At 37.2% G+C, this 11,693-nt stretch overlaps 2 protein-coding genes across 2 annotated transcripts; one reads left to right on the top strand and one right to left on the bottom strand.

Moving 5' to 3' along the window:
- LOC104722531 (AP-4 complex subunit mu) lies at positions 1,958-5,327 on the top strand. Its single transcript, XM_010440710.2, has 13 exons — positions 1,958-2,163; positions 2,522-2,616; positions 2,706-2,909; positions 3,011-3,127; positions 3,197-3,325; positions 3,519-3,645; positions 3,945-4,045; positions 4,129-4,233; positions 4,339-4,433; positions 4,580-4,667; positions 4,745-4,805; positions 4,896-4,969; positions 5,060-5,327. Exons 1-13 carry the CDS (start codon positions 2,103-2,105, stop codon positions 5,156-5,158), a joined length of 1,356 nt encoding a protein of 451 aa, XP_010439012.1. The 5' UTR covers positions 1,958-2,102; the 3' UTR covers positions 5,159-5,327.
- LOC104722530 (ubiquitin carboxyl-terminal hydrolase 16) lies at positions 5,454-11,198 on the bottom strand. Its single transcript, XM_010440709.2, has 11 exons — positions 10,506-11,198; positions 8,766-10,059; positions 8,575-8,660; positions 8,322-8,407; positions 8,059-8,221; positions 7,850-7,973; positions 7,597-7,754; positions 7,131-7,215; positions 6,824-7,033; positions 6,301-6,362; positions 5,454-6,220 (listed from the first exon to the last, which is right to left on the bottom strand). The coding sequence occupies exons 1-11, from the start codon at positions 10,784-10,786 to the stop codon at positions 5,725-5,727; spliced, it is 3,045 nt and encodes a 1,014-aa protein (XP_010439011.1). The 5' UTR covers positions 10,787-11,198; the 3' UTR covers positions 5,454-5,724.

The following is an 11,693-nucleotide window of genomic DNA, read 5'->3' as shown; positions in this document are numbered from 1 at the left end:
ACTGTGGCAGTTGTCCAGAAAAAACAGAGAAGGAAGTATCTCCGGTGAGTGATAGAGCGGTGGAAACAACTGGTGCCTTCGGTTTAATTCGACGATGAGATCTAGGTCCACTGGGGAAAACCCTAGATCCACGATGGATTGCTGTAGAGAGGGATGAATCGATTGGCTTCCCGAGATTTGCGAGGAGAGACTCTCCGGTGAGTGGTAGCACGGCGGGAGCATGTGATGGTCATGGTTTGGATCGGGAGAAATTTTTATTAGGGTTTGATAAAGTTTTAAAAAATGGGGAAAATGGAAGAAAAGGCTTGAAATAAAACAACCAAAGGGGCCAGAGGAGAGCTGAGTAGATGAAAAGACGATTGGATCCCGAAGCCGCGAGCAAAAGCTTCTGGCATTGGAAGGTGAGGTTGGGGAAGTGTCGACTATTTGGGAGAGTATTTTGTTCTTAGCCCCTAGCTTCATCGCCTTCTAAATCATCAAAGTTATGCGTGCCCAAAAGTTATGTGTATCCTTTAAACCAACTCACATTTTGCTTCCTCATAAGTTACATAACAAGTGGTTTTATCTTTTCCCCACTTTGTCCCTAACAATCCGAAGATTTTGAGAACCACATTTTTTTTCTATCTTATTAAAAAGGTAATCTATATTAACATTTGCACAGCAATTTTGACAAAAATACTTGAAGTTGGAATTTATTTACATGTTATGCCATTGTAATTAAATATTTTTAAAAATAAAATTATAAAACAAAAATATTGATTGAGCTGTTTTTTATTAACAAAAACAAAGATTTCCTAATTTATCTCCCTATGAAACCTGAAATAATTTTTTCCATTTTCATTTTCCTAAAATATCTCTACAAAATCTTTATAATCGATTTCAAAATATAAATTTATGAGGAACCAATAAATCAGCTACATTTGATTTTCTACATTCAATTCTAAAATATAATTTTTCCCGAATTTCTATATACAAAATCGTGTAAAGAAACAAATTAATGGCTTAAAATATTCAAAATTAATCTAATAATATAAACTTGGCATATTCTCATATATATATATATATATATATGTATATTATCCGAATATGAAATCCCTAATTAGTTGCTAATACGTTCAATCTGTTGCGTGAAAAGGTGGACATATTTAACTTAATTTCTCGCCTATAAATAATGTTAACCCCTATTCTCAACTTAGCATCACCAATGACATAAAAAGATGCACCTATTTGCTATGTTCATTTGGCAGCTGTACAGATGGAACTGTGATGAAATATGTAGAGATATCTAAGACTTCTTCAAGCCATGGAGGGATCACCGAATCTGGGGCAATCCCTATGCCTCCCATGCCACAGCTGAATGATAAATATGCAATCTCTATGTTCTTTTGCTGATGGAAAACAGTCCACAGTAGCTGATTTTTTAAAGTTTTTATGCTTTATAAATGTCTTTCTCCCTCTTTTTGTTTACTCTTCTTTGGGTTAAATACCTCTTATTTTATTTTTGGTCTATCCTTCCAATTCACGGGTTATATAGCTTTACGGGTTTGAATTAGTATTAATGTAAATTTAAAATATCATTATTTCTCGGTACACTACGGGTTAAATCCTAATATTAACCATCAAAATACACTTATACAATTTTTAAACATTAAATAAAACATACAAAATTAACAAACAAATGCGGTTTATAATTTTTATATTTTTGTTTAAATATATCATCCTGCGGGTTAAAATCTAGTTTAGTATTTATAACCTAATACATGTAAGATAAATGTCATTAATTTGAACTAGTTTTTAGAAATTGAACATTATAATATTTTGCAGGTTTAAAAATTCCAGATTTTTTTTTTAAAGAGAGGATTTGGGCCTTAGTAATGTCCTAAAATAGGCCCGGCGGAGAACAAGAAATCACATAATTTATGGAAAGCACAGAACCTTCCGACTGGTGAAGAGGCTTTGCGATAACGACGGCAAATTGGTAAAAACGTGAACCACCTCACCACCAGAACCAGATTACACAGAAGACGAAAACCGATCGGCGTTCTCTCAGTAGACTCAACCAAACTCGCGGTGAATCGTCGGAATCCACCGCTAAAGGAAACATGATGATCTCTCAGTTCTTCGTCTTATCTCAGCGAGGAGACAACATCGTCTTCCGTGACTGTAAGCTCCTTTTTCTCCCGATCTGATCCTCTCTCTCTCTGCTTCTTCCTTGTTTTTTTTTTTTTTCCTCTTCAGAGTCGAGACGTATTGTCACTGTTTTGTGAGATTTTTTCCATTGAAGCTTCTCTAAACTCATTGATCTGTTTGATCTACCAGCATTTCATATCCGATGACATATATGTTAAGCTCAATTCTCAAATCAGATTGTAACTATTCAATTGGTTGAAGAAGATGTAAATTCTTGGAATCCTAATGATCAGTGGATATATGGAATCCTTTTAGATTCTCTGTTTGTTTGAGCTTATGCGATTTTAGTTGGATCCACTAGAAAATTTGAAGATGTGTTAACATTTTACAGACCGGGCTGAGGTACCAAAAGGCAGTACAGAGACCTTCTTCCGTAAAGTCAAGTTCTGGAAGGAGGATGGAAATGCAGAGGCGCCACCTATCTTTGTAGGTATTATTATTCTTTCTGTTTGGTTGTGAGCTATAATGGTTTTATCTTACGCTTCTTTTTTTTTTGTGTGTGTGTGTGATTATAGAATGTCGATGGCGTGAACTACTTCCATGTCAAGGTTGTTGGACTATATTTTGTTGCGACAGCGAGAGTTAATGTGTCACCGTCTCTTGTTTTGGAGCTTCTACAAAGGATCGCTCGTGTTATTAAGGATTATCTTGGTGTTTTGAATGAAGATTCATTCAGGAAAAATTTTGTGCTCGTCTATGAGTTGCTCGATGAAGTGATTGTAAGTCTCATCTTGAGTTAAATCTCATTGTTAGCAAGTATACTTCTGTATAGTAGATGTTGCTTTTAATTTAATATGACTTTATTGCTCTATTGATTTAGGATTTTGGTTATGTGCAAACTACATCTACTGAGGTTTTGAAATCATATATATTCAATGAGCCAATTGTGGTTTCTCCTGCACGTCTTCAACCTATCGACCCTGCAGCCATTTTCACAGTAAGATTGATTTTATTTTTCCTCCTCCTTATATATATGTGACTGACCTCTTAAATTAATGTTATGCAGCAAGGAGCCAAACGAATGCCTGGAACAGCAGTTACAAAGTCGGTTGTAGCTAATGACCCTGGGGGTCGGAGAAGAGAGGAAATTTTTGTGGATATCATCGAGAAAATCAGTGTTACTTTTAGTTCAAGCGTGAGTAGTTACCCTTTTTCTAGCTTATTATATCAAAAGTATATAAGTCTTGGCATGCTCTCTTCACCTTACCTAATCAAACCATTTATTTTTGTAGATCGATGCTAGATACTATGTCCTGATATATGTAGTTGCATCGTATGTGGCTTGATAAAAATTGAAAATTATTCATATTTTTTTTATTTGTGAACAGGGTTATATACTGACTTCCGAGATTGATGGCACCATTCAAATGAAGAGCTATCTTTCTGGTAATCCAGAAATTCGTTTAGCTCTTAATGAAGACCTAAACATAGGAAGAGGAGGAAGATCAGTATATGGTATTGCTTGTTTCACCCCTTTAAATCAACATTATCATCTTAGGAAGGAATCTACGTGATATTCTATCTTGTCTCACTCTTTGAAATCTTGGTGCCTCTTTCCGTAACATTTGGGCTTTGAGAATATGTCAACTAAGCTGCATGTTTCCACTTATAAGCTTCCTTCATAACCCGATTCTTGAATAGATGTTGCTACTACTGTAGCATTCTTCTGCCTCTTTGAGGCTCATCATTATCAAATAGGGTTGATCTGGTAAGAGGATCTAACCCTTGGTAACATCACACTTGAAATGTTGCAGATTATAGGAGTTCTTCAGGTTCAGGGGTGATACTTGATGATTGCAATTTTCATGAGTCTGTTCGTCTGGATAGCTTCGATTCAGATAGAACTTTGTCCCTGGTGAGCTTTAAAATATACATATCACAGAAAACATCTTGTCATAGCATGTTGTATTGCTATTTGAACGTGCGTTCTGCTTTCAGGTTCCACCAGATGGTGAATTTCCAGTAATGAATTACCGTATGACCCAGGAGTTCAAGCCTCCTTTTCATGTTAATACCTTGATTGAAGAGGCTGGACGCCTTAAGGTGAATTCTCATGCGTACAAGTTTTCTGAGTCAGATGGAAAACTAGAAAAATTTATTACTTTATCCCAGTGCTTAAGTCATATATTTCTGCTTGCTGAAATTTAGGCTGAAGTGATAATCAAAATACGCGCTGAATTCCCTTCAGACATAATTGCCAACACAATTACAGTTCAGATGCCATTGCCAAATTATACTTCCAGGTACATCACTTTTTTATTCTACAAGTGCATTACCGAGATACATGTGGGAAGAGATTAAAATACAGTTTCATAAATTCTAGCTTTGGGTATTCCAAAATCTGAACCACACTTGAGATAGATTCAACGGATTATGTTTGTTGTGACAGGGCTAGTTTTGAGTTGGAACTCGGTGCGGCTGGACAGAGGACAGATTTCAAGGAATCGAGCAAAATGCTTGAATGGAATTTAAAAAAGGCAAGTGTTTAATCTCTCACGTGGTATTTTGAAGTATTGTATTGTGCTACCATTAGCTAACAACTGTGGTGTTGTAGATTGTTGGCGGGGCTGAACATACACTGCGTGCAAAGCTAACGTTTTCACAGGAATTTCATGGTGACCCCCCCTAAGACAAAAGTTATTCAATTCGTTCTCTCAGAGAAAAATAAAGTATTGCTTGCTGATAGTTTTCAATTTCAATTTTAGGTAATATCACAAAGGAAGCAGGGCCGGTCAGCATGACTTTCACGATACCAATGTACAATGTTTCTAAACTTCAGGTAAGTATAACGCCGGTTCTTGGGGCTTTTCCTTCTTGTATTACCATTAACCGTCCTCTTCAATCATCTCTAATGAATTGGGTGATGCAGGTCAAATACTTGCAGATAGCAAAGAAATCAAGTAGTTACAATCCATATCGTTGGGTTAGATACGTTACACAGGCCAATTCATATGTGGCTCGGATATGACTTCTTTGAGATAATGTTTCTCACTTGTATGTTTAATAATACTCTCTCTTTTCTTCTCCACAATGTCTGTTCATTTCCAGATCATACTTGTTCAAGTGTTAAGAGGATTGCTTCGTAGTACATGTGTATTTGGATATTTTCTTTTTTGGTATCATTGATTCTTTTGTTATTTTTTCCCTAAAAACATCATATGATCTCCAAATATGTAATCTGCAGAATTACATCCATTGAATCTTTTCCTGGTCAATTCCAAGAGATTATGTTACGCAAATTGTAAAGAAGTAAAAGAGCAGCGTTGAGACGCAATTAGATTAGCTTTATTGATGATTATAGTGAAAATCAATACAATTTATTAACAAACGTAAATTCCCTTCCATTACGTGATACATTTCCATGGGCAAAATCTCTCTTCCCCACTGTACACTACTATATATTACTTCCCATTAACCACTTTCACCAAGCCTAGGGAGTTGTTAATAAAACCACTCCATCTACGTGTAATCAACTACTTAGTTCTACTACTTTGATTTAATTGGGGCGGTGGACAAAAAACCATCGTTTCCCTCTCACCTTTCTCCTCGCAAGGGCAACTGATGTCTTGAGGTTCCGTACGTTTCTGGAGAAGAACGACTCAACGGCGAATGCCTTGTGAAGACAGGAGAAGACGACGAAGAAGATGATGTTGGTGAAGGAGCCTCAGACTGTCCGTGAGCCCGTCCCTGATGATCTCCAAAAATGAAATCAGCAAAGTCATCCATGCTTGTACTGTCTGTGCTGCAAGAGCATTCATCTGAGTTGCTGTCAAAGAGAGAAGAACTGTCACTTGATGAGTCCTCTTCTAAAATTCTCTGCAGCCTCTGGAAACTGGAATAAAACGACTGTATATTGCCAGATCGACCACCACCGGGAGTGTTGGAAGACACCACAGGACTTGAAGTAGACACAGACCGTGGTATGGATATGGTAGTTTTCTCATTAGCTTTAGGTACTGGCACCCTGCATTTTTTATTGGATGCTTCAGTTTTGGTACACATTGTTAATCTTGGAGGCATTGGAGAGCACCTGTTTTCAATTCATTCGACGTAGCATAAGTAACCAGATCAAGTATAACCCACAATCTGAAAGAGAGAGATGTATCTCACCTTGCGTAGAACAACATATACGCTCCCTTCGTCAAGATCCTTTCAACATCAGAACTTACTACCTGAAAACAATCAATGCACAAAAGAAGAATTAAACATAGAAATTCTCTTCAAACGTGTGATCAAGAGATGACGATGACAAGAAGAGACCAGTAAATGAGTAGAAACCAACGCTTTTCCTCTCACAAAACCAATCCAAAGACTTTCAGACTTCAATGAGGTTGTAATAAATGTTCTAGAAGAGCCAATAAAACCAGCTAGAATATATCCTATTTAGAATAGAAGCTCATTTTCCAAGGGAAGGGGAACTTATATAACTATTATCCATTCAAAACAAAGAAATTGGACATAGAAAAGGAAGAAGCAAACAATGTAAACCTATAATGTTGTCAGAGAGGTAGGAAATTCTATTTACTTCCAAAGTGCAACATATATCAAACACAAGTAAAAGGTAACAAAAACAGAGCTTATTTAGAAACCAATTCACAACCAACATTCCAATGATAATATATGAGAAACTTACCGTGCTATCATCAGCCTTGTACCACTTATTTTGATTTCTGATATAGCAGACATAGTGGCCAGAAAACGCCGCATTCATTATATCCAAGTGAACAATGACTCCATAGAGTTTGTAGTCATGTGATTTTTCACTCCCTCCACTGACATATGGTGCCAAATCTAGAGTTTCTGGAAACCGTATAAACTTATTGAGCTTCCCGAATTTTCCTGCCTTTAAGAATTAAGTGTAGCTAAATTGTGAAAAGACAAGAAAACATAGATGGAACTCAACAGAAACAAACCAGGTCTTCATTGAAGATATTAATTACCTGGAATCGTTTTAGTGCAATTGTAAGGACATTAGGAGGTTCCGTAATTTTCAGCTTCTTTTTGGCTCTCTCATAGGATTTACAGCTGCGCACAGAAATACAAAAGTTAGCACCCATTAACCATCGAATGTAAGCCTCACAGCCAGAATCGAATGTAGTTTTATAAGAGGCCACAGATGATTGTTAAAACTCCGCAAATACAAGACCATGATATACTCAAAAAACTTCTGTCATGATAGCTAGAGGGGAACTCTGTTGGAGCTGGTCATGGAACAAGGTATTGTAATTGAAATTCATGAAAGGGAATGATATAATTGACCATGAACTCTAAATCAACCTGTATCCTACCCATCTAAGAACCATATATAAAGCTGATGTAAAAACTCTATCTCCAAAACATGAAAAAATATATATATATCAAAGGACCACACGAACTTCAACACATTATAAGGAAGTGCTGACCAACCTGTCACATCTGTATTTGTTTTCTCCATCCAATATCTCAGTCCTTGTAAATCGACGCAAAGCATCATCCAAGGTGCTAATATCCCCATCAATCTCAACCGTTAGATCCATCATTTTTTCGCGAAGCTCAGATTTTCCTTGGCATTTCATGCATTTAATCTGGCAGACATCATAATTTTCAAATAAAAAGGATTATAACTCCCTCCAAACCTATGTCAAATGAGTAAAGTAGAAATGTACTAGGTAAATGATACCTTTGATCGGAGGTATCCCCCAAATGTCAAACCAATAAGAGTTGTATCTTCTAATTTGCTAGTCTTCGGCATATCATATTCAGATGCCTTAACGCACACAGACTGCATTGTATCGACAACAAACCTGCAAATTGCAAGAAAAATAAATTAAAACAATATTCTTAAATGTATGCATGGGAGTTCTCTAGACTACAGAAACTTCAGTTCACCTAAGGAATTCATGTGCATCTTCTTCCTTGCCATTCCCAAGAAAGATTCCAATACTCTGCAACTGAGATAACAACCCATTAGGGGATAGTGGAGACTTCCCTTCTTTTGCCTTTAAGACCAGCTTCTCAAACCCACAGGTGAAGCACTGTTCTTTGTTTTGACCTATAATTAAAAGACCTAGTAAGAGCTTGATATAACGATGATTGTAGAACATAACCTTCCAACGCATCATAAAGAAAATAACTTAGGACCAGTGACGCACATGCTCTAGAATGAAATTGCTGGAGGAAGTATGTTGTCAGAGGAGGAGTGAACATCAGGCATTGGAAGACAACATTAGCAAAGCAGCTGAAAGAAACAAGAATATTTGTTTGCATCAGCGAGTGAGTTACACATTACTTTTTATTACAGCAAAGCGCTGAAGACTTTATAAAAGCCACAAAATAATATGCACTTCTTCAGAAAGCATAATTCCCAGGATAAAAAGGACTATAAAAAGAGGAAACTGGGGTCACCTATTCCCGACATTGATGAGGCCACAAGGCTGGAACTCAATTTTATTTGCATACAGCTTAGCAAAGTCTTCATATGGAAAGAGCCCCTGCATGTCACAAACAGATTAATAAGAATAAATAGCTGTGCTGATTGTTAATGTAGGAAGTATGTGTTGCAGAATGATGATAGCATCCTAGAACTCAGTGATTACCTTACGACCATGTCTTCCTACCATCTCATTTTCAGCTGATGACTTCGGTCTTCTCCACTGGTCTACAACTTTCAGTGCTGATGCCTTCAAACCACTTCTTCCATGTAGAGAATTTATATGGTGAACGGTAACACCATTCTGTTTCTGATGGTCAAGAACTCTTCCCGTTTTTGCACCTAGAGGAGAATGTTTCATAACATCAGTACACTCCCTAGTATTTGAGGCCTTGGATGCCAAAAGTTGGACTTCCCCAACCTTCCTAGGGGCCAACATACAGCGACTTTCACTACTGGCACTCTTTGACTTCTGAAGGGTCATAGGAGACAAATCAGTAGTGCCCAAAGAACTTGGCGCATCAGTAGAAGAGAAAGTTGGTGATGAAATTTCAGCTTTAACAGATCTTTTCGCCTTTCTTTCTTTTAAATTCACTTCAATAGAAGAACCCACTGGTGCAGCCCTGGGAGCTTCTTCTGAAATGCTACTCCTATGCCCAGAAACTTTGGTAACTGAAGCATCTCTGAAGGAGCCATAGGAGAAATGCAGAGAAGATTTATCAGGTCCATCAGATTTAGAACTATCACAACTGTCACTAAGATATTCAGCTGATCCAAGAGCCGTACCCCAAAAATCAGACGACTTCAGAGAAGACGGGTCAGCGGATCCTGGATCCCTATCCGTAACTACTGAGCGTAAGCTACTTGATTGGATCTGGTTCTGCCCAGCATCACCCCCAGGTTTATGCAGACTTAATTTAGGTATACTAGCGAGGTTATCGACAGACTCAACCAAATGCACGAATTTAGGAGACAACGGTTTGGATGGAGCATCATCAATGGTGATGAAACAGGTCTCCTCTGACTCTGTAGAAACATGAGCATCAAGTGGAGATTCTGATCTCTCAGAATCAGATGAACTGAAGCTCCCACAACGAGAAGAAATCTCATCACCAGAGTCATTACGGGGGGAGGAGGAGAAACCAGAAAACGAGGATCCAGATGTTTCAGCAACAGAAACAGCTTCTTCCTTATCTATAAGGTCATCTTTGTTATCTGCAATATCTCCATTTCCATCTTCAGGAGATTTAGCAGGATTAGAGAATATTGCTTCCTTGCTAGGCATAGAAACTGGTTCTGGATGCACCAATAAAGTTTCATCAGCAGTACTCTCTTCATTTTCTTCTATGCAACTCAGATCAGAATCACTTTTCTCATCTTCATTGTCATATATAATGGCCGCAGGACGACATTCATCTTTGTGACCTTGCCGCCAGTGAATGATTTGACATTTCCCAGAACTGAGAAAAGAATAGCAAAATAAGTTCCAAAATATTACTAAGACATGTTGGGAACGAAATTTCACATATGCGGATGGGGAAAAGGTTGAGAATTTGACAGACATTATAGTGCAATGCTTTTAACTATAATAAGTTTCTCAACAACACAAAGTCGCCCACAAGAAATACTGCACTTCCTCACAAGCTAACTAATTACCCATAATTTGTGTTAACATAGAAAACGAAGTCAGTTCTCCAAAAATCTCCGGTCCAGTAATATTCCAAGATACCAGATGCACTCTAAGTATTGCTAAAGTTACAGAACTAAATCTTATTCTTTCCCTTCTAATCACTCAATCTCACCAAGTCTCACCAGGTAAATGCAGTATAATCATAACTCTAGAACTAATACACACTTAAATTCGGAAACCGAAAGGTTAACGCAAAAGAGATAGGAATTCACATACCAATACCGAACGGATTTGCAGCGAGAGCAACGAGTGGTGGCAAGACAATAGCACACAGGACAATGGAAGACATTAGAAACGGAAACAGAAGAGAACTCAACAGAAGCCTCAAGCTCAGCCCTACCAGCCTCTTCAGAGGCATGGATAAGAAGTCTCCTAATCTCTTCCCTTCTTTGAGCAGCGACCCTCCATTTGTGACGGACAACGAAGCCGATCAAAGGTAAAACAAAAGAGATCAAAAGGACAAGAGACGAAATCCCTAGATCCAAAACAAGGAGCATTTATCCTCCACCAGATGCACAAACAATTGGAAATAAATCTGGACCACCAACCATAGATTTTACCACTGGCGTAAATCAGCCGGGACCGGAGGTGAACTGTGAGGATCACTCCGGTGGATTTTAGCACATGCAGAAGAAAGAAGGAAACAACCCCAGAAAATAGTTTTTTTTTGGATTTCGCTGGTGGGTAAGCTTCCGAAATGACGACACAGGAAAATTCCAAGATCAGACGGTATAAACAAAACCCTCCAGAGCACAAGTTGGGTTTTGTTTTGTATATTCTCTGGAAACAAAAAAAAAAAAGTTGAGAAATTTGGGTGATTCTGGTTTAGGGTTTCCAAGGGAAGAAAAAGAGTGGAGAGATTCTTCTTTGGTAGGAGGAGGAGGAAGAAGAAAATATGAGACAAAGGATATTACTTTTCTAAACCAAGACGTTTTCTGCTTTTTTTTTTTATTTTTTTTTTCTCTAACGTCATTTTGGAATTTTTTTATTACCATCAATTCTTTTTCTTTAATAATAATAATTGTTCAACGGAAAATATGTATTAGCCTGTTGACAAAAAGAAAAAAGTTTTTGTCTTAGTCAAGTTAAAAATTATATTGATGGGAACTTGTAGTAGTTATCTCTACTTTAATAAATGTATAAATATTAGTGCCAATTTCTCTGTCTATCATTTTAATTTATTTTTCTATTTTTCTTTACAATTTGATACCATATAAATTTATGTCGTTTTTTGATATTTGATATAAAAAATTAACTTAACTATAATATAATGGTTATCATATATACAATAAATGTAACTAATCAAGTATTTGCAATATACACAATTATTATTATATCTACAACATACAAGATTTAGTTACCGGTCTACATCTTCTACTGACCAAATTCTCGCATTGGTTAAGG

The sequence above is a fragment of the Camelina sativa genome, chromosome 11 (assembly GCF_000633955.1).
Source record: "Camelina sativa cultivar DH55 chromosome 11, Cs, whole genome shotgun sequence".
Classification (NCBI taxonomy): domain Eukaryota; kingdom Viridiplantae; phylum Streptophyta; class Magnoliopsida; order Brassicales; family Brassicaceae; genus Camelina; species Camelina sativa.
This window is presented reverse-complemented; position numbering and strand designations above follow the sequence as displayed.